General features: G+C 50.7%; 9 protein-coding genes across 9 annotated transcripts; 5 read left to right on the top strand and 4 right to left on the bottom strand.

Annotated features, from left to right (window-relative positions):
• The first annotated feature begins 2,319 nt into the window (after positions 1 to 2,319).
• BDV14DRAFT_82205 (uncharacterized protein) lies at positions 2,320 to 5,544 on the top strand. Its single transcript, XM_073777610.1, has 7 exons — positions 2,320 to 2,873; positions 2,920 to 2,957; positions 3,008 to 3,185; positions 3,229 to 3,759; positions 3,810 to 4,223; positions 4,278 to 4,756; positions 4,814 to 5,544. The coding sequence occupies exons 1-7, from the start codon at positions 2,707 to 2,709 to the stop codon at positions 5,212 to 5,214; spliced, it is 2,208 nt and encodes a 735-aa protein (XP_073626930.1). The 5' UTR covers positions 2,320 to 2,706; the 3' UTR covers positions 5,215 to 5,544.
• A 28-nt stretch (positions 5,545 to 5,572) lies between these two features.
• BDV14DRAFT_201448 (TIGR04076 family protein) lies at positions 5,573 to 6,012 on the bottom strand (the record flags this gene model as incomplete). The annotated part of the gene is made up of 2 exons (XM_073773758.1): positions 5,573 to 5,751; positions 5,850 to 6,012. 2 exons carry the CDS (start codon positions 6,010 to 6,012, stop codon positions 5,573 to 5,575), a joined length of 342 nt encoding a protein of 113 aa, XP_073626929.1.
• A 447-nt stretch (positions 6,013 to 6,459) lies between these two features.
• Positions 6,460 to 8,534, top strand: BDV14DRAFT_209661 (amino acid permease/ SLC12A domain-containing protein; the record flags this gene model as incomplete). Its single annotated transcript, XM_073775699.1, has 6 exons — positions 6,460 to 6,585; positions 6,650 to 6,863; positions 6,960 to 7,464; positions 7,519 to 7,949; positions 7,999 to 8,079; positions 8,157 to 8,534. The coding sequence occupies 6 exons, from the start codon at positions 6,460 to 6,462 to the stop codon at positions 8,396 to 8,398; spliced, it is 1,599 nt and encodes a 532-aa protein (XP_073626928.1). The 3' UTR covers positions 8,399 to 8,534.
• Positions 8,535 to 10,822: 2,288 nt separating this feature from the next.
• BDV14DRAFT_201446 (FAD-dependent oxidoreductase) lies at positions 10,823 to 12,300 on the bottom strand (the record flags this gene model as incomplete). The annotated part of the gene is made up of 2 exons (XM_073773757.1): positions 10,823 to 11,770; positions 11,833 to 12,300. The coding sequence occupies 2 exons, from the start codon at positions 12,298 to 12,300 to the stop codon at positions 10,823 to 10,825; spliced, it is 1,416 nt and encodes a 471-aa protein (XP_073626927.1).
• A 434-nt stretch (positions 12,301 to 12,734) lies between these two features.
• BDV14DRAFT_190658 (FAD-dependent oxidoreductase) lies at positions 12,735 to 13,854 on the bottom strand (the record flags this gene model as incomplete). The annotated part of the gene is made up of 3 exons (XM_073771360.1): positions 12,735 to 13,004; positions 13,055 to 13,772; positions 13,826 to 13,854. The coding sequence occupies 3 exons, from the start codon at positions 13,852 to 13,854 to the stop codon at positions 12,735 to 12,737; spliced, it is 1,017 nt and encodes a 338-aa protein (XP_073626926.1).
• Positions 13,855 to 14,321: 467 nt separating this feature from the next.
• BDV14DRAFT_209659 (major facilitator superfamily domain-containing protein) lies at positions 14,322 to 16,750 on the top strand (the record flags this gene model as incomplete). Its single annotated transcript, XM_073775698.1, has 5 exons — positions 14,322 to 14,473; positions 14,521 to 14,585; positions 14,640 to 14,742; positions 14,802 to 15,768; positions 15,839 to 16,750. The coding sequence occupies 5 exons, from the start codon at positions 14,322 to 14,324 to the stop codon at positions 16,076 to 16,078; spliced, it is 1,527 nt and encodes a 508-aa protein (XP_073626925.1). The 3' UTR covers positions 16,079 to 16,750.
• On the top strand, positions 16,124 to 16,898 carry BDV14DRAFT_175894 (Zn(II)2Cys6 transcription factor domain-containing protein). Its single transcript, XM_073769155.1, has one exon. The coding sequence runs from the start codon at positions 16,184 to 16,186 to the stop codon at positions 16,604 to 16,606; it is 423 nt and encodes a 140-aa protein (XP_073626924.1). The 5' UTR covers positions 16,124 to 16,183; the 3' UTR covers positions 16,607 to 16,898.
• Positions 16,899 to 18,349, top strand: BDV14DRAFT_175893 (transcription factor domain-containing protein). The gene has a single exon (XM_073769154.1). It carries the CDS (start codon positions 16,910 to 16,912, stop codon positions 18,128 to 18,130), a length of 1,221 nt encoding a protein of 406 aa, XP_073626923.1. The 5' UTR covers positions 16,899 to 16,909; the 3' UTR covers positions 18,131 to 18,349.
• Positions 18,250 to 20,467, bottom strand: BDV14DRAFT_82195 (MFS transporter). The gene is made up of 5 exons (XM_073777609.1): positions 20,044 to 20,467; positions 19,628 to 19,958; positions 19,426 to 19,575; positions 18,973 to 19,376; positions 18,250 to 18,917 (listed from the first exon to the last, which is right to left on the bottom strand). The coding sequence occupies exons 1-5, from the start codon at positions 20,321 to 20,323 to the stop codon at positions 18,370 to 18,372; spliced, it is 1,713 nt and encodes a 570-aa protein (XP_073626922.1). The 5' UTR covers positions 20,324 to 20,467; the 3' UTR covers positions 18,250 to 18,369.
• Positions 20,468 to 20,817: the final 350 nt, after the last annotated feature.

Below are 20,817 nucleotides of genomic sequence, written 5' to 3'. Positions count from 1 at the left end.
AGTGCTTCCACTTTGCGTAATGACTTCCGTGACTTCGCTAGTCTGATAAATGGTCGTCGTCGATGCGGGCAAAGTCGTAGTCACTGAGAGGCTTATAGTTGTTGGATAACTGATAGTAACAGTGCTTCCGCTTTGTGTAATGATCTCCGTGACTTCGCTAGTCTGATAGATCGTGGTCGGATCATAAATTGTTGAAAATTCAGTAGATATTTCCGTGATGACGGAGGTAATTATTTCCGTGCTGGCTGGCGGAGGATCCGAGCATATTGATTGAGTCACTGTCTCCGGTGGGGGAGTGGAAATCGACGAGCATATAGACTGGGTCACTGTCTGCGGTGGGGGAGTAGAAATCGACGTGATTAGGAAAGTAGACACAGAAGTGACCACAGACGTTTCTATTGACGTGGAAACAGATGTCTGAGTGACGGTCTCGAAAGACGTAATAAAAGACGTCTCAATCGATGTTTTCACAGACGTCGAAACCGATGTCTCCGTGATAGTCGGTCCAGGAACAGTGGAAGTCTGGGTGACAGTGACCTGATCCGGGGGAGATCCACCCGAGCAGCCTGTAATTGTTTTAGTACTTGTTATTGTCGTAGTACTGCTGGTTGGAGTTGAACTGCTGGTCGGCGGTGGGCTGCTCGTTGAGCTCGTTGATGTTGAGCTGCTTGTAGGCGGAGGGCTGGAGGTACTGCTTGAACTGCTAGTGCTCGGGTCGGTAGTCGGTGGAGGGCTGGAGCTTGTCGATGTGGAAGTGCTTGTGATGCTAGTACTGCTACTTGTTGGTGGTGGAACCTCGGTATAGGTACTAGAGCTCGATGTGCTAGAAGTCGTAGTGGTAGTGGTTGAAACACTCGAGGTGGTTGGAATTGTTATGGTTGAAGTCGGCTCCTGCATCTATTAGCCATGCGGTCAATTGAAAGCCGTTTTGAGAGTCTTTTACCGTGCAATCGCAGTCCGTTCCTGTCACCGTCACGATAGACGTAGTATAGAAAGTGGAAGTGTAGCCCTGGCGCTTGACAATATTCTGAATTGTCGTTGTTGTGACATACTCTTCGACGTGCCCCCAAGCAGGCGTCGCAAACGAGGGGAAGCTCGCAAGGAGCAGCGAGACGTGCGAAAGACGCATTTTTGCGACTCACACCCCGCAATTCACGCTAGAGCAGCTCAATTTAGACAAAATGCAATCCCTATCTCAATGCAAGGAAACGAGACGAAACGATTGAGAGCGAACTGCGTCTCCTAGCGAATGTCATGCACGCATCAGAAGGTGCAGGTAGGAAGAGAAGCTGCAAGACAGGAAGGGGCAGATCCGATGCGATGCAATGGGGGAGGGGAGGACCAAGCTAGCTAGAAGAATAGCGACAGGCAATTAAGTTGAATTGAATTGAGTAGACCAAAATATGGGTCTGGGTCGCTCGGGGCGTTCTGCAGGGTCGCAGCGACGGACAAAGAAAAAGAAGAACTACTGTTTCGTGCTTTGTCCATATCGGTTCGGGGCACGATCTTATACCCCAAGAGGGGTAACAAGGGTAGAGCGTAAGACAAGCAGGCACGGGTGCAGGACAAGAGGCTCTCGAGTGGGGTAACGCGATGAGTGCCACCCTCGTGGACGAGTGGTAATGGCATCGTCTACGTGGGCTCATGCAACATCGGGACACGGGCTGCAAGGCTGCGGAATGTTTTCTGCGACAGGGCCAGTCTGCTGACGAGCTGAGAGGCTGAGAGGCGGAGAAACAGTGAGAGAGCAGTGAGAACGAGAGGCCTGAAAAAGCGAGAACCTGCGCAATGGTCGGGATTCGACCAGGGTAAGCACGGCAGGGGGTCCATCGTAGTGTCGTTAGCTGCAGATAGTGGTTCGTTGATCCCAGCAGACCCTGGTTGAGAAGTTGTGTTGAACTTGTTATGAGGTTATTCGGTTAGGGCTACGATTGCTGATCAACTCCATAACCTAGGTATAGACTACAAGATAATCGCCGTGTCAAAATTAGACATCCTTCGAGGCAGTGTGGCAATGTGCTTGTTCTTTTTCCGCAGAAAAGGACAGGATTGGACGCATTGCTCGTATTGATGCCCAGCCACTACAGCTGCAGGCGTTATTTAGCAAGGCAACTCTACCAGGGCCCATGCGGCTACCGACGCCTTTTCGTCTGATTGCAGTCGCCGACTGTCCCGCCTTGCGCTGAATGGCTGCAAGGATGTAAGTCTAGACACTACTGCCACTAGACTTGACTAGACAGCTGGTGTCAGCCAGATCCCCACTTGCTTGTTGGAGTTATTGGAGTTGACTTGATTAATGTCTTCTGGCCCGGGGTTATTCACGGCACAAAGAGTGCCCTCTTCAAAGAACTGTCCGTCAGTGGGTAATCGACAGTGGCTAATTATGACAATTGCCGGCCGCATCTGGTGATTCCTCTGATTCTTTCTGGCTGAAAGAAAATACTTATTCCCCGATCCTGTCTTACACTCTGCCTCCCCACTCGTCTGCCCCGTGCCCAGGCCTATATGAGCCACTCGACTATCGCTTTCTTTGTCCGAGTCCGTGGTTGCGGTTGCACGAGTTTGCGACAGTGAGACAAAGGAGGTGTTGCCGCTGCGATCGAAAAGGCGCTTCACGCGACAGAATTTGGCAAGAGTCGACTCTTGAACTTTGTTATTTGCGATGAGACAGCGCTCGTATAGCGAGGCTGCTGTTTAGGAGGAACGATGCGCTCTCTACGGCCACTGGCCGCGCTGGCTGTTTTCGCAACAGGATCGCTTGCGCAGACAGTGGGAAATCAAATTAATACGTCAATGTGCAGTTGGGAGAGCCTGAGGACTGCGCAAGTGCAAGATACAGTTTTTCTGGACGGGGGGAGTCTGTGGTGGCGGATGTAAGTTGATTTGTGCTGGCGATCAGCGCATACTGACCGGTCGCAGAGGGTTTGATTCGGGCGACTACACGCTGGACAACAGAGGTATACAACAGCTTCCTAGAGAAGATCAATACCAGGACTAATGAGAACAGACAATCCCGATCATTTAATCTACTACCTCAACCTCTCATCAACATTCAACACCCAGACCGACAATCTGACAGCGCTCTTTGGAAGTTTCGCAAAAGGCGGGGGCATTGCCAGCAATCTCGCGCCCACCTATAACGATGGCACTTTATTTTCCAACGACAACAAATTTTATCTCTATGGGTACGTTACCTAGATTCGCTATAAACTCTTCTAACGCTCGCAGTGGCGTTATAAGCCCCACCGCAAGTCAAGATGCGCCGCCAGACGACACCGTCCTTTTCTACGAGGCGCATCAATACGGACCATACATCAGAGACTGGGAGCCTCAATGGGGAAGCAACACTCTCGACGACGATATAACCCGATACATCACAAATGGCGCTGGAGTCTCAGCCCCGAGCGAGAACTTAGGGTTCTACATCAGCGGCATGCGCGCGCCAGGATGGGGGCCGATCTGGGACAACGAGACGGCGACGAACCTATCGCAGCGCATGATCACAGCTGACATGGCTGAGATGCGCGACCCTGTGTTCGCAAATGTCTCGATTTCCGGTTTTGTGCCGGCGCGGGCAAACGGCGAGGCTGTCTGGTTGCCTGTTGCAGATCGCGGCATTGTTGTGCTGGTTGGAGGCGTCACGCAGCCTGAATCCATCTATGCGGCTGGTTTGACTGAGCAGCAGGGAAATGCAAGCGAGCGAGCCAGTCCGGCGTTCATGCGGACTGTTTCTGTTTACGACGTTGGGGAGGATAGATGGTAGGCCATCCGGTCGTTGTTTGTTTTGCCTAGCTAACCTAACAAAACAGGTACAACCAAAATACGACCGGCGACATCCCTCCTCAACTAACGAGCTTCTGTTCGGTATATGCAAGTGCTTCTGACGGTTCATCACATAATATCTACATTTATGGTGGGTATGACGGTCTCAGCCCTCAGAGCCAGCCCTCGGACGACGTATACGTCCTCTCCATACCCTCATTCGAGTGGATTCAGCTCTACAACGGCGATGCAGACGAGTATGGTCGCAGAGCGCACAAATGCACCAAGCCGTATCCAGATAAGATGCTCGTGCTTGGGGGAACTGGATTAAGCGTCCGTAACTGCGTTGACATGGTGCGCGTGTTTAATTTAAACACCGGGCGGTTTCAAGACACCTACAACCCAAACAACTGGGACGAGTATTCAGTTCCAGATCTTGTGGCAGGGAGAATCGGCGGAGAGTAAGTCGCAATGCGCCACAGACTTTACTAGGCAAAGCAAGCTAATGAAAGCAGTGCAAGCGGTGGCGCAACAAAGACATCGCCGGATTCGTGGACCACCAGCTCGCTGGCCGATGTCTTTGAACGGTCATACACAAAGACCATAGCGACATACTATCCATACAACAGCACGAATACCACGACAACGACCTCCGTGCCCAACGATGACGGCGGCGGTGGCTTCCCAGGTTGGGCTGGTGCTATTATCGGCGTCGTCCTCGGCGTCGCGCTCCTAGTTGGCATCTTTGGCTTCTGGTTCCTCCGGCGGCGAAGAAATAAGGGCGCTCGACGCCAAAGTGAGGCATCTCGTGGCTCAAGGGTCATGCAGTGGGTTCATGCCGGTGCATTCGCACCACCTGGGCCTAAAGAACCTGATACTTCAACCACTATCTCTGGTGGATTTACGAATGAGAGCACTGTTGCCGCTTCGGAGCCTGCTCCTGTTACAACAATCACGGCAGAAGCTGCTGGTGATCCTGTCTATGAGATGCAAGGTATGCTTATTATCTTTACCCCCTCCCGCTAGTTTGCTCGGACTAACAACTTCATAGGCCACACAACATTCCACCCGGTGGAGCTCCCAACAGCCTACAACGAGGAAAGCTCCGCCCTTGCATCCTCACCAAGTCCCAGTCTCCCAGCGGGCATCGGCTCCCCCATATCGCCCGAGATCCCACAGGAAAAAGAAGGCGACACGCCCGCCCGACCAGGACACCACCGGAACGTCTCCAGTCTCTCCAGCATACAGTCGTATAGCCAGTCGTACAGCCCTAATATCGGGGAGTTAGAGGATTCCGGTGCTGGCCAGCGGCCGCATTATGTCTCGGGTGTTTCAGAGGCGAGTATTAGTTCTGCGGGGACGAGGCCGGGGGAGAGTGGGTTCAGCGGGAGTAGTAATAGGGGGTTGGGGCTGGAGGATATTCCTGATACGGAGGACCATCGGACTTCGTAGTTTTGTCTCGTATTTGGTATGGCTATTTATGTAATTGAATGTTAATGATCTTGATAAAGAGAGTGTTTTCGAGTGCTCGATTCGTTGGGAAAGTTCTTTTGCCTGGTCTACGAAGGTGCAATATCGCATGCTGGAACACACTCAGATATCTCACTGCTCCCACGGGTCTGAACTACTCGCCTCAGCAAGATGCATTCATCCCTGACCGAGAGCTTGCCCGGCAGTTGCGAGCGCGATACCTTCAGCCAAACTAAAACCCGTGCGAGGACTACATTCAGCAAAGGGGAAAAGGAGAAGAATGGTGCTAAACAATGACACCCAATAGAGCTATTCATTTTCAATTTCATATGAGGTTGAGCTATGACTCCCCCATCTCCGATTCCTTAACCAACGGCACAACGGTAGTATCCCCATGCCTAAACTCCCTCAACCTCGTCCTAACAATCCTCAACTGCGACGGACAATGCGGATCCGGACACGCTATGATCGCGTCCGTACTCATCCAGTCATTCGGGTGTGTTGCGCGCTGCTTGCTCGCTAATAATGGTAAAACAGATGCTGCCACCCAGGGGAACAATTAGGCGCCGATTCTCTCTGAAAAAAGGGTATGGTAGAATTGCAAAGTGTGGCCTCACCAAGACTGTATATACTTATCCCCTGCCCCTCAGGGAGATACATCATTTCACCCTGGAGTGTGAAAAAGTCGCCTGGTTTTGCGCCGCACAGGATCCGTTTCCCTTCTGGGACTATTACTTCCACGCGGAGGTCGTAGAGGGTGAATGTGTCGTCTGCGGCCATTTTCGAGTCTGGGGATTGAAGTCTGAAGCCTGAGTTGAGGATGGGTGGGTTGAAGGAAGAACAGGCGTATTTTTTGTTGCTGATTGTTGATTGTTAGCTGTTAACTCGCGAGAGGGTTTCGATTGGAGATACCCCGATACTCTTCCCACTATTCCTATACTATACTAGACACCGGCGTCTTAGGTAGCTCTTATCTAGAATGCCGGCGCCACATGGTTTAGTACACTTTGAGTAATGACTCGACAAGCGTTATCTAAGTTGGAGTCACCCCGTGGAGAGATAAGCATTAGCCCTGACAAGTTCGAATCCTTCGGATGGAAACATTTATCTTGGCCGGCTGATCTGAACCTGGGCTTTTGACTTGGTGAATCAAGCCTGAAGAATCATCCCAGCAGTTCGTCGCTATCCGCAGCAATGGCTTTCCTACCCAAGGGCCAGGATGACAAGATGGCTGCCTCCACGGAAGCAGATCTCGAGACTTGCCCTGCTCAACTCCAAGAAGGAGAGCAGGAGGAGATTAAGAGAGACTTGCAGTCTCGACATATCAATATGATTGCCATTGCCGGGATGATTGTATGGCCACCGTTCCATTTCTTCCCCCTTTACCTCTCAATTACCCTCGCTAATACTCCATCAGGGAACAGGCCTCTTCCTAAGCTCCGGCCAAGTCATCGCGATCGCCGGTCCCGCAGGCGCCTTCCTCGCATACATAACGATGGGCCTTGTCACCGCCGGCGTGGCATACACAACAGGTGAAATCACGGCGTTTATGCCCTGCACGGGCGGATTCATTCGGCATGCGACGAAGTTTGTGGAGCCGGCGTTGGGGGCGGCGACGGGGTGGAATTTTTGTACGTGCCAATCAACCCATACCATACCCAATTCCTCTGACCCAACTACTATGGTTATCACAAAAGGAGAGAAGAGCTAACGGGTGGTGGCTGCAGGGTACACAATGTCCATCTCAGCCCCCGCAGAAATAACCGCCGCCGCCACACTAATCCAATACTGGAACGTAGACGTGAACATCGCAGTCTGGATAACCGTCTTCACAGTCTTCATAGCCGCCATAAACTTCTGCAACGTGAAACTCTACGGCGAGAGCGAAGTGATCTTTTCCAGTCTCAAGATAATGCTCATCGTCGGCCTCATAATCGGCGGGATCGTTATAAATGCAGGCGGTGGTCCTGACGGGGAGTATATCGGGTTCCGGTACTGGAGGGATCCGGGGGCGTTCAATGAGTACATTGAGACGGGCTCAGCGGGACGGTTTCTGGCGTTCTGGAAGGTCCTGCTCACGTCGGCGTTTAGTTATGGGAATATCCAGGTTGTAGCGATTTCGGGGTCTGAGACGAGGAATCCGCGCAAGGTTATCCCCAGCGCGACGAGGAAGACTTTCGTTAGGGTGTTTGTGTTTTATGTGCTTTCTATCTTTATTGTGGGGTTGATTGTGTACGGACTTTTTTCTTCCCTATCTCCTTTTTTGATAATGCTGATTGAATGTAGACCATCTAACGACAAATCGCTCTCCCTCTCAACAGGGACAGCCGCGCAGTCTCCCTTCGTCATTGCATTCACGCGCGCAGGGGTCTCCGTTCTGCCGCACATTATCAACGGCGTGGTCTGTACGTCTGCTATCAGCGCTGGATCGGGGTGTATATTCATTGCCTCGCGCACGCTGTACGGCCTCAGTCGGGACGGACACGCACCGCAGTTCTTCCAGAGATGTAATCGGTTCGGAACGCCTTATTTGGCTGTCGGCATGAGTTGTATCCTTCTCCCGCTGGGATACTTGACGTTGGGAAGTCAGGCGAGTACAGTGTTTAGCTGGTTTGTGAATATTACAACTGTTGCGGGATTGATTGGGTGGGTTGTCATCGAGGTTACTTATTTGAGATTCTTCAAGGGGTTGAAATTGCAGGGATACTCTAGGAAGGGTGAGGTTGATCGTGGTTGGTTTGAGGATTTTGCTGATGGGTGTCATAGGCCTGCCTTACCAAAACTTCCTACAGCCGTATACAGCCTGGGCAACGTTATTTATGGTTGTCATGGTTGTTTTGTTCTCTGGTACGTCTTTCTCCATCCATATGCATGCCCACTTCATCCTCCATAAAGATCAGCAATATCTGATATGTATTTTATAGGTTTCGACGTTTTCACAACAGGAAACTTTACAGCATCAGGCTTCTTGACGTCCTACCTGAACATCGCAATCTTCGCAGTGCTCTACATATTCTTCAAAATCACCCTCAAATCAAAAATCATCCCGCTTCACGAAATCGATTTCGAGTCTGAGTTTAATGCTATCGAGCAGGAGAAGGCTTCGGGTGAGTATGTGGTTGATGATGGGAAGAGTTGGTGGAAGAAATGCATTCATTGGTTTTGATTGAGCCTAATGGAAGGGGTCTGGGTGGCAAGCAAACTTGAGGTAGCTGGGACAAGGGCCGATCTGTATGTAACGAGTTTGCTTCATGTGATTTACTGCTCGCTATTCGTTGGAGGGTGCTAGAGCAAGATGGGTTCTTTCGATGCGGGCACAGGATTGATTTGGCGTTCTGTGCTTATTGTTTTGAATTACGCATCTACTTGCTTTAATCTAGAAATTATTGATATCGGACAACGAGGACTTTAATGTACGGCACCGACCCTTGACTGAACTAATTACAAGATCAACCGTATTGTAACCCAATGTCTGAGCGAAGCTCGTTTGGTCTAACAAGGAAGAAAAACCAAGGACACTGAAAGAAAACATTGGTATCGACCATGGACGAAGAAGCTGCACAATGCCTGGGAGCATCTCAAATATCGGAAGCCAGGTACAGACACGCGTGGTCGAGGGAGTCAGGGGAATTTCAATGACAGTCTCAGTGGATAGGTACGTGTCCCGGTTCGACCAGAGCCATAATTCACAGTGCGCCCGGCATGAACCATTCAATCTCATTCCTCCTGGTCCAAAGCCAGTTATCAGATGCGGCAAGATGGAGGGGACTCCAGCCTCAGCATATGCCCCATCACCGCAGGAGCTCTGGTTCAGCACCCGCCGTAGTGCCCGTCCTTCCTACGTCCTCGCAGAGAGAAAGGAGCAAGAATCTCCGCAGCGGGCGACGACCAGCACTTGCTTTGACCTGACTCTCCTCTGTGGTTAATGCATGACAAAGGATTACCAGGAGGTCGTCATGGGGGTTCCGGTCTTCAATGAGAGCCTGCATGAAGATAGCCAAGTGATCGGCAACAGCATTCGAAGGACCCGCAATCATAACTTACCTACGGTAGATTGATCCTTGAGCCTTTGCTGTATGTGGCACAGGACACCTCGGAGCATGACAAAAGACTTGCCGGCTCCTGGAGGTCCAAGGATGATGCCAATACCACCTAGAAGTGTGAGGCATGACCCAATCAGATCGGTTCCCTGAGCTCATGGTTCAAATTGACAGAGTCATAGAACCCTTCCAAGTCGCTGATTCGGTCAAGGATATAAACGGGCTCCGTACTGTATCAAGAGTTGCAGAGCAGCCAGGAAAAAACACCAGTAATCCTAATTATCACAGCAAACAGTGCTGCCATGTCCCCACAAAAAAGTAGATTTAACTCAAATACTGGGCTCTAACGTTGCGAGGTTCAGCGTGCTCGCTTGTCATCAGCGCGCCGGCACAACCCAGCACCGCAGTGCTGTAATATGCGGAATCCCATGGCTCCAGTACCAAAAAGATCCAATTCTAATGGTACCACGGACGCGTTAGAAGTGTCCAAGCGCTAGATGGTGGGATAGAATGTACAATGGACAGTCGCTGCCCAGCTAATTCCATCGTCAGAGTCATTAGTCAAGTCCCAGACTCTGACCAGGTCGAGGGGTGAAGGTGGACTCTGCCTTAGTCCAAAACATATTACCGACAATGGTCGATACTTCGGGGATACATGGCTCAGAGCTCGGTGCCTGAATTCTCGCGCATTGACAAAGTCTTGTAAAATTCGTGCTTATACATGATGTAAAGAGCATAGACCGTGGTGTACTCGCTGAAATCGTGCGTGCTGCTTCTCGTATCACGTTTGACCTAAATGGGCACGCCTGGTCAGTTCATTACGAGGAATATGAACATCCAGGGGGTAGCATCAGAACTCACCTGAGCACTGTATCTGTGGTGATGCTCAAGACCACGGCCGAAGAGGTGGCCGCGCAAAGAAAGAAACAGGAAGAACAAACTGTAGGGACTGGACCACGCGGCCTAGTTCTAACACGCGAATGCCTTTTTATCTTTTCTTGAACAGTGGGTGGAAGGGTAGAATCAACCAATATATGGAGCGCTTGGTATTGGATGGAGAAAAGCCAGTATCAATTTAGTACGTAGATAAAGTATATCAAGCATAAGCCTAGCCCCTCGTAGGGTGCTCTCTGAATTAGAGAAAATCTGAGTGTGGAGAAGAAAGAAAAGGCAAAGGTGGACGAATATATCAGAGAAATCACTTCAGCATGACTCAACATAACGAATTCAAGGACATACAACAGAAGGAAGGAACATAGCACCTCAGGACGGGAAGGCGATGACAAGATGGAACCTCCTACCAGCCTGCGTCAACGCCTTCAGCGTGGCCAGCACCCACTTCCCATTTATTCCCGATCAGGATATTAGCTTGTGCTATATCCTGACAGAAGAAGTTGGGTATTCTAGCAAAGACGTGGTAGTATTAAACAGTGCTTATACCTTAAATAGATCATAAACGTACCTATATAGACTACCATCCAGCCATATTCCTCCACCATAGACGAGGGCAGGAAGCAAAACTAATGTCCTGACACCAGATGTACGCAGTGCTAGAGCTTCGGGCGTAGAAACTTTTCTATGGCCCTCTTCTCGGGCCTCAAGTAATCCAACACGTTGAGAACTGGTCGCCCTTGGAGGACAACGCGGTGATCTGGAGCATTGAGGTTTGTTTCCCTCCCCCATCGCCATTTGCTCCGTAATTCCTGTCTTCTTGCAGAATCATCATTGGGCATGCTAACAATTCTCAACGCCTGTGCAATAAATCCGCCAACAACAGGCAGAAATTTAAAGCCGTGTCCTGATCCCCCTGTGGCAATGCTTAGGCCCCAGATATCTGGATGGTGATCAATTAACCATCCTCCATCTGGAGTCATGGCATCCCAACAAATCTTCATGTCTAAAAACTTCTTTTCGGCCAGGGTCGGTGACCAGCAACTAAGCAGGTGGCGGATTCCATCTTCAGCAACTGGCGGGATGCGTCCATCATCAGCGGTATCAACAAGACTGGAGTTTGCCCGAGCTATGCCGACCCTTTCTCCTGGAACCCCAGCTTCAGCTTCACGCTCATGTTTAAAGCCGATAATCCCGAGTCCTAGTTTCATGAGCCCGGTAGACGGGTCCGGTGGGAAGAAGTAGCCGTGGTGATAGATATCCACGGCCGGGTGGTCGCGCCATGCTTCAAGCTCCTTTGGATCGTCCAGCTTCCAGTGTGCAATGGCGAAGCCAGTCGGATAGATTTGAGTGTCCAATTCCGGTATTAGAGACTTGTTCATGGTTGTCAAAGCTCCAATTGCGTAGATTATATGATCGGCGTAATAGACATGCCCACCGGCAGTTCTTACACCAACCACTCGGGGGCCTGGGCCTTTGGGATTGTCCTCCAGAATATTTTCCGTGACATATCCTCGCTCTGTATCTCCGATAAAAATTCCATCAAGTGCCCGATACTCGTCCATGGCCGCAATAAGTGCCTCTCGCGGATTCGCATAGCCGGCTTGCTGTGTCCTAGCAGTTAGCAATGTTCATCTTTGGTTATAGGTAGGTTTGCGCTCTTACACACCGGATTGAAATAGAAGTCCCATCCTTCAACATTTCCAAGCATAGGGAATCTCTTCTTTAGCAGTTGCGCTTTATTTTTATTCCCCGCATACTCCTGTATCTCAACTCCCATCTCCTTCATCGTCTGGCGACACTTGTCCAGAAATGCCTTTTGCACCGGAGCTGCCGCAGCCACACGACCACACTCGTTGTAATGTTTCGCAAAGACAGGATCAGTGCGCCAGGCATGAATGGCTTCCTTTGCTAGCTTGGCGTAAAAGGGGTCCGCATAGTCCATGCGAATTTGGCGCGAAGTGTCATTTCCTGACGCCGAATCGATCGACGGGAATGGCTGAGAGTCGAGGAGAGTTACGTTGACTTGATCTTGATGGTATCTTTGTAGATACAGCGCCGTTGAGAGGCCGAACGCACCGGCCCCAATAATGAGGACTCTGCTTCTGCTTGGGGACGACATGTTTTCGAGGGTCATCCTGTCATGATACGGTACTTTCATTGTATCTACTATGGAACCACTTGGAAGTCCAATTTATACAATACTGTCGGGGGTCTGCAATGAACCGACCATGGCCTGCACTTCAATCCTTACTACCCCTGCAAACTCGCGTCAGTAAGCGAGATACGCAGGGCTTGGGAAGGTTTGCTCAACGCCAACACATTGCTTGTTTTCCCGCACAAACGAAACTGGGCCAGATAGCAGAAGGTTTACCCAGATCGCCAAACGAGATAAGAGTGACAACTGCCAGATAAGGAATACTTAACACTAATCTTTTTGGGTATTGAGCAAGCGAGATAAGGGACTGGGCATGGTTGGAGTAAATCCTTCTGCTGAGTCTCCAATTCTGGAATAATTCGCTACAGAACATGGTCCCGGGGCAAGGTTTGAACAGTCATATTCTTCTCCAACTAAATTCTTGCTAGTGCTGGCACTGCTTCAAAGTAAAAGTCGTTGATCAGTTTGCAGGCTTCGCGGGCCAACCCCCAGCTGAAGATATAGCCACCCCCCGAGGTGCCGTATACATGCACCACTTTCTGGCCATCTAAAACTTCTTTTTCAATTCGAATTCCCCCTGCTCTTTGTGGCCTAATCCCTACTATATCCCGGATTATACCAAAGTCCTTAACAGCAGGAGAGGGGAAGTCCTCTGGAAGATTCTCGTGGATGCGGCGGAATATCTGGATGTGGTCAGTCTCTCGACGCAAACAAGTGATTGAGGACCACAAACATCAGCTCGAAGATCGTCATCAACCTTCTTAGACGTGTTATCGAACTGTTTGATTCCTCCCAAAACTACCGTGCCGTCCGGCCGTCCCAGGGCATATGTGTAGTCCCTGCCCCGACGTATCCAGATCCTGTTGAAGTCTGACTTGACCAGCACTGTCTGGCCTCGGACCTCCTGCACCATTTCGTCGACCACGTCCTTCAGATACCGAGATCCAATCCCGGATGCGTTGACTAGTACGTCGTGGCCCATACCCCTGAGGTCCCCCAACGAATTTACCGTCAACCGCTTGAATGTGACGCCAGATGCCTCGAGCCTTTCCCTCAACCAGCATAGAAAAACGGACGGGATGAGAATGATGGACTCGTACTCCATCCCAAACGGAGCATCCGAAGGAAGTTCGTGCTTCTCCATGACCCTGAATCCAGGCATCTTGTTGCGGTACCATACCTTCTCGAGCGGCGTGGAGTCAGTCAGGTCCTGCATTTGAACTCGGCGTACGCTTGACTCGGGGTGACTGAGTGCAAGCTTCCACCAAACGTTGAAGGCGTCCATCTGCAACCGCTGTTCTTTCTCCGTAGAATTGTCCATCCCCATGAACACAGCACCAGCCCACGGACTTGCCCACTCATCTGATTCAGGGTCTCCGGGGAGATTGCGCGCCACAATAGTGATATCGTAGTCTTTAGGTAGCTGGCTTGCCACGGCCAATCCAAGTATTCTAATTATGTTAGTGATTCGCAATATACACATTATTGTCGCCTCTAGACTTACCCAGCACCGAGAATCGTAACCTTTGCCATCTTGTAATGCGTGGATGCCAAATGCCTGCCACTGGTGCAGATTATTTTCCACTTGCCTACTGTGCCGAGTTGTATTTATTATTTATAAACAAAGTCGCCTCCTGCATCTAAATTAAGGAACCCTCAGGCTAGATGTGGGCTGGTCGATATCAGAGCCCTTGGTGAAGATCAAATGCATTACCCCAATACTCTTATCTTGCTTGGCCGAATCATGATGAATTTGCCAGCTGTATCTCGTCTGAATTGCACCTTTTTAGGCCTAGGGCAACTTCTAGCTTATCTCGCTTGATTGTGCCGCAGTCAAAATTGCAAATTGGCGACGCATACCTTGGACTTGCACGGGCAAGGCAGAGAGCCCTGATACTCTTTCCGACCATGGCCTAAGGATAACAAATTATGTATAAAATCTCCTCCAACCTTGCTATCGAGTCATTGATTTATTTCCTATTACTCAAGCCGCAGTCGCCATGGACACCAAGCAATCCATGTCTTCCATCAAAGACGCACCGATCAGTGACGACGCTGCAGTCGGTACTATATTGACCGAGTACGAGTACTATCGTCAACTGAGCGCCAGCTTCACGGAGGAACGACTAGATAAACTTCTTCGGAAAGTCGAGTTAGTCAGAGCCTGTTTAATTCGATATCCTGTACTGATACGTCTAGCTATCATGTTCTGCCACAGCTGATCCTCGTCTACCTGCTTGCGTATATTGATCGATCCAATGCAGGTGAGGATGCTGTGGTCTTTTGCTCGTTGATTTTGAACTGACCTGGGATTTAAGGAAATGTTAAACTGTTCGGCGCCCTTGAGGACCTCCGTATGGATGGAACTCAGTGGAACATTTCGCTGTCAATATTCTTCATTACTTATGCCGCTGGTGGAATGTATGTCGCCCTCTACATTGCTCATTATCCATGTGCATTATACTAACTAACTCCACCAGGCCGTCGAACATAATGCTCAAGCGCGTCGGTCCCCGGTTCTGGCTCCCAACTCTTCTCATTGCTTGCGGGACCATGATTATTTGTGCAGGTCTACAAAGTAGTTTCGGCGGCTGGTCAGCCTTTCGAGTCCTGCTGGGGTTTGTCGAGGCAGGTATATATCCAGGCTGCTCGATAATTCTCACAACATGGTACTCGCCCAAGGAGCTGCACACGAGAATGACAGTCTTTTATTCGGCGGCTTCAATTGCGGGCGCCTTTTCCGGCCTGCTTGCCTATGGAATAGGTCACGCCGACTATACCTGGGGGTATCGCGGCTGGCGCTGGATCTACATTGTCGAGGGTCTTTTCTCCGTTGTTGTTGGACTAGTCTGTTTCTTCTGGATATACCCCAGCCCCCTCCTCGTGAAGGGCTGGCTGAGTGAAGACGAGAAGGAATTCCTGCTGCTGAGACAGCAATTCTCGGCGGGGGGTGAGACTGGTGTCAAGGAGAAAGAGGCCTTCTCGTGGGGAGATATCGACAAGGCATTCAAGTCCATGCACACCTACGCCATTGCCCTGATAGAATTTACCGTCGCGACCGTGGTCTACGGCATTAGTTTTGTTCTTCCTACCATCATTCAGAACCTGGGGTACTCGAATGTTCGTGCCCAGGCCATGACTGCGCCTCCTTATGTCTTTGCGTGTGTGGTCACTTTTGTCTCTGGCATCATGGCAGATCGCTATCGGAAACGAGCCCTTTCGATAATCCTGCCAAACACCATGGCAGTTATTGGATTTGTCATTATTATAGCTAGCGTTAGGTATGAGCATGTGCCGGGCGTTACCTATCTTGGGATCTTTCTCATGGCCGGTGGCCTGTATCCCGTCTCCCCTGCTGTCATGGCCTGGGTGGCTTTGAATATGGCTGGTTCCATGAAGCGAAGTGCTGCGATGGCGTTGATGATTTCAATTTCTCAGCTCGGGGGTGTAAGTCACCCTGAAATCCCAAACTTGCGCTGGTTGTCTACATACTAACCTTGTGGTTACCATATGGCAGGTTCTGGGCTCAAACATCTTCCTGGCAAACGAAGCGCCGACCTACCCCACTGGGTTCGGAATCTGTCTAGCAATGCTTGTGCTGTTTGGAGTCATATGGCCGGGTGTATACTATGTGATCCTAGAGCGCATCAACAAGAGACGAGCAGTAATCCCAGTAGATCAGGTCTTGGCCGAACACACGCTCGAGGAGCTGGCGGAAATGGGAGATGTCAGCCCCTTGTTCAGATACGCTCTGTAGATTAGATTAGAACTGGCACTCCTTGGGGTGTTTGGCTCCTTATCCCTTGCATTTAATTGGTCTTTGATACCGGAATTGATCCTGCAGGTTGGGGTAGAGCCCCCTATGGTAGTTAAGCCCCCGCGTATGGTTCTCCCCCCAGTCCGCACCTTTTGCGTAGTCGCTTTCAGAGATAGAGCTAGCTATACATATCCAGCAATGTCATGCTCTCCTAAGATCCCTTTCTATGGACGAAGATACACGACCCGTAGTACCACCGGCTGCTTGACCTGTCGGCGAAGACGTCTGAAATGCGATGGTATGTTGGATAATACACCTATGTTCTGTACATCTTTAGAAGACTCATTTTGGCGAGTACAGAAGCAAAACCTGTCTGCACTAGATGCGCCGATGGAGCCCTCGAATGCACCTACGCTGGTTGCCTCAGATGGCCAACGAAAGGCGCGAAGCCGGGGAATAATCGGAGTAGCCGGTTTCAGGCACGGAGGGAGTTGGTGTATGAATCGGGGTCAAAACAGCAGCATTTAACCCTAAGTCGTTCATCAACGAGTCTGGGTGCTTTAAGCGAATCTACTAAAGCCTCCACGGACGACCTGTACGGATCATCCTCCTCCCACGAACGCCAGCCCCAGTTGTCCACAGCGTCCAGGAGTCTGGCCCAATACCCATCCTCAAGTAGAGGCAAGTGGAGCATCAAATCTCTAGGTTATGGCCTACCTATTTCGGATACTCAAGACAGGATGTTGTTCGATTTCTGTAAGCTAATCGCGACCAGGCTTTGTTGGAATCAACTGACTTCCGCCAGATGCAAGCAAAATGTGCCCCAGATGCATGGTCAGAAACGGTGGTAACAAGACCTACCGACAGGTAGTCCTGCCTTTGATCTTTGAATCCGATCTCCTCCTCAAGACTGTCCTGGCTGTGGCCGCGAATTCATTGAGGGTACAAGATGAACGCTTTCAGACAATTGCCTGGCGCTATCAAAACCTGTCTCTGAACGGATTACAGCGGTCAATCACTTCACCAGAACTGACATGGTTCTCGCGAGTTGAAGCCTTGAGCATTGTACTCATGCTATGCTTCTTCGACATCTATAGTCCTGCGCCCGCCTCCATGGAGCCTCATGGCTTTCCGCTGCGGCCCTGGAGAGCCCATTCACTTGGAGTACGCCGACTTCTTGAACATAAAGTCTCTCCTCAATCACAGAATACCCACTATGAACAGGCCATACTCTCCTTCCTCGGCCAGTACTTCGCCTCGCGGTGCGTTCTCACTTATGCGACCGTGTCCGAGGGTGAGGATTCGACTGGTTTATTCGAAGATGCTGCCCACTGGCTTGGTGTGATTGATAGACCACCAACTGAGATAGACCCTTTCGCGGGATGTTCGAATCAACTGCTCGGGATTATATTGTCCATATTGTATGAGGTCCGATCGCGACGTATCTCAAACACATCTTCGTCGGACTATGATGATAACTGGGTGCACAACACAAGACAGGAGCTTCTCAATATCCAGCAACATCCTCCAGCAGATGTCTGTCATCAAGTCGCTCGCAACGGCGTAAAATCCTGCGTCAAAGCGACAGCAGAGGCCTTCCGCTTCGCCGCTCTCATCCTCCTTGAAGCCCTCAGTGACCCTGCGAGCCAAAGCCGAAAGGCCTACTATATCTCCCAGATATTTGGACTTGTCGAAGCCGGAGTCAAGATCCCTCCATGCGGTAAGCTGGGGTCATCCAGCTATCTCTGGCCCTATTTCATTGTCGGCTGCCACTTGACGTGTCTGGAGCAACAGGCTGCGATGCTTCAGCACCTAGATGCAATGACTGGGACTGGGACGAGCCAAAACAGTCCTACTAATGTGTCTGAGACAACTACACCAATGGTCAAACAAATCAAGGACGTCTTGATGTCTGTATGGGTTCGAGCTACCAGTACCAGTGGCGATCTTGAAAGGTCTTTTCTGGCGCATGATATGGATAGGTCGTGGAACGACCGCTTTGCTTGGGAAATGGTCATTGCTTGTGGCAATATCATGATGGAATGGGTCTAAGACAGGCCTTAATTCAGGCTGGAAACACGCTGTTTGATCATGGTCGCTCTCTATCATTATTGATCAAGTCTATGTACGTTCTTCATCATGTATTGTACAATGTTCTGCGTTCCTCATTGGCGCAGTGGTATACCTATCATTCAGGCGTGCAGTCCCTACTGAACTCAGCCTGGAAAAGGTATCAAGATCTTCCATCACTTTTTTTTTTTTTTTTTTTTTCCCATAGCCGCCGCGCAAACCTAGACGACCTGGCGTCCGCGCGTCTCAATAGGCAACAGAATCATCGCAATAAATGAAGCCAAGAGCAGACCACCAGACGCATAAATAGGAGCAAGGGCATTGCCACTAGCATAGACCCCAATAATGGGCGCCATAAGACCAGCGATACGATTCAAGCAGCTCGCAATACCACTGCCCGTACCGCGGTTCGGCGCGGGAAAGACCTCAGGAGTATAAGCGTACAAGACACCATACATCATCATCTGGAAGAAAGACTCAAGCGCAGAGCAAACCAGTTGGACATTCGGGTCTTTGCTGGCCGTGAAGCAGAAGAGGAGCACGGCAGTAATGACCGTTGAGGCAGCCATTGTGCCCTTGCGGCCGATGTAGGGGATGTCGACGAGGACCCAGGCGAGGAGGGGGCCTGGGATGCCGCAGACTGCGGTGATGGCGTAGTTGCGGTAGGTCTCGTAGGTGGAGGAGTTGGCCCCTAGGTATTGGGGGAGGAACGCGTTGAAGAGGGTGTATCCCATTCCGATGCAGGTCCAGCAGAACCAGATGAGGACGGCTAAGTCAAATGAGTTAGTTGATGAAGAACGATGTGAGATGGCGAGAGGACATACTGGAGAAACCAAGACGTTTGGTAGCAAACAGGGGCTTCACCTGCTGCAAGGAAAACCGTTCAAGAGATCGCTTGATGATCTCAAAGGTGGTGCCGCCCTTGGACTTCTCCTTCTCCTCAGGGCGACCGCAGAGCTCGATGAGGACTTCCTGGGTGAGCCAGGTAGTGGTCTTGTTCTTGTGGGCAATTCCTTGAACAGCAGCGACTGCTTCGTCGTCACGGCCACGCGATACAAGGAACTTAGGCGATTCGTAGAAGGTGAAGAGGAAGAAACGGCACGACCACATGGCGATTGTGATGGCGCCTAGTGAGAGGACGAGATATCTCCAGCCCCAGTTGTCGGCCTTGGTGCAGTTGGCAGCGTCTTCGCAGGAGAAGTTGGGGATGAAAGCCCAGGCGAGCATACTATGACGATGTTAATATGGAACAGATATATAAATGAGGGTGCACGAACCTCGAAATCAGAGTTCCAACAGACCACCAAGTGGCCAGACCACTCAAGATGTTACCAGAGTCCGGGGGCAGGCACTCGCAGAAGACGGCAGCATCTACAGGCAGGTTTCCACCAACACCAAGTCCAAGACAGGCATACAGGGCACAGGTTCTAGATTGGTTAGCACTGCCAGCTTTCATGTTTTGGAGAGTATATAGCTTACCCAACCCACGAGGGACCGCCACCAGCAGCCAGACCAAAGGCACCGCAGAGGAAGAGAGTGCAGTTGAAAGCAGGGCGACGTCCAATGGCATCAGATGCAATACCCCAGAACGAGGCACCGACAATCAGACCAACAAAGAGAGCGCAAGTCGCAAATCGAGAATTGTTTTCCGAGATTCCAAATTCAGTCGCCATAGGAGTCAAGGTAAGAGCAACACCCTGCAACCAGAGGTTATCTGCAACCCAGCCAAAACCACACAGGACAAACAGGCCCCATTGGTAGCGGCCCATTCCGATGTCCTGAATGGCTCTGTTAATAACCTTTGCTTTACCTGCAAATTGTCAGCGTCTGTAGTCTCAAATCAAGCTTGCTAGCCGGTCTTTGAGAATGCATTTGATTTGCATATCAAAACGTACGGTCATAGACGGTGTCATGACCAGAAGCAACAACACCGGCCTCTACTTCAGCGCGCAAAGACTCCAACGTTAGTTCGGTCGAAGCAGGTGCATGGGCCACGCCCTTTTCTTGAAGGGACGTCTGGTCAGGGCTAGAATTGGAACCAGGGCCATTCTTTGATTTTTCGCTTTGGGCGTCAGCTGCTGGGGTCGCTGTTGGGGAGTCGCGCGGAAGAGGGACGACGAGTTCCGGGTAGAATCGTCGCTCCTCGTTCTTAAAGAAGTTCTTCCAGTCAAACATGTTGAAGGAGTTTCTGGATGTCGCAAGGGAAAGTCAAGTGGGGGGGTCTCCCGCGTCGGGCCGTGGTCTACCGTGCTGCGTGGGAAGGAGTCAATCGGTTTCTGCGTAGGAAGTTCGATATCCGGTCGGTCTCAGTGGCGCAATGGAAAGAATTGTCGCAAAGGGTGTAATCGGACGGTCTTTTCGAAGTTGCGCAATGGGACAGCGAATTGTTCGGCGATATGGGTGGCGCAACGGGATTCCAAAGGCAACTACTTGCTGCTGCTACTTTTACCTCGAAAAAGATGATCAGACGGTGAGAGAAGACAGGTCTGCTGTTCGAATGTCTTTTGCTGAGACTATCCAATCGATGATTGACTGCAGACACTGAGTCTGGAATGGCGGATAGGCAGGTAATGAAAAGTCGGCGGCAAAGGAGGGCGACAAAATCTGGGACAGGAACAAGCGGACGGAGCGAGCCTGATAAATAATTTTCGCACAGTGGTTGATATCTT

This window comes from Aspergillus stella-maris (assembly GCF_047715825.1).
Source record: "Aspergillus stella-maris strain CBS 113639 unplaced genomic scaffold BDV14scaffold_37, whole genome shotgun sequence".
NCBI lineage: Eukaryota > Fungi > Ascomycota > Eurotiomycetes > Eurotiales > Aspergillaceae > Aspergillus > Aspergillus stella-maris.
This window is presented reverse-complemented; position numbering and strand designations above follow the sequence as displayed.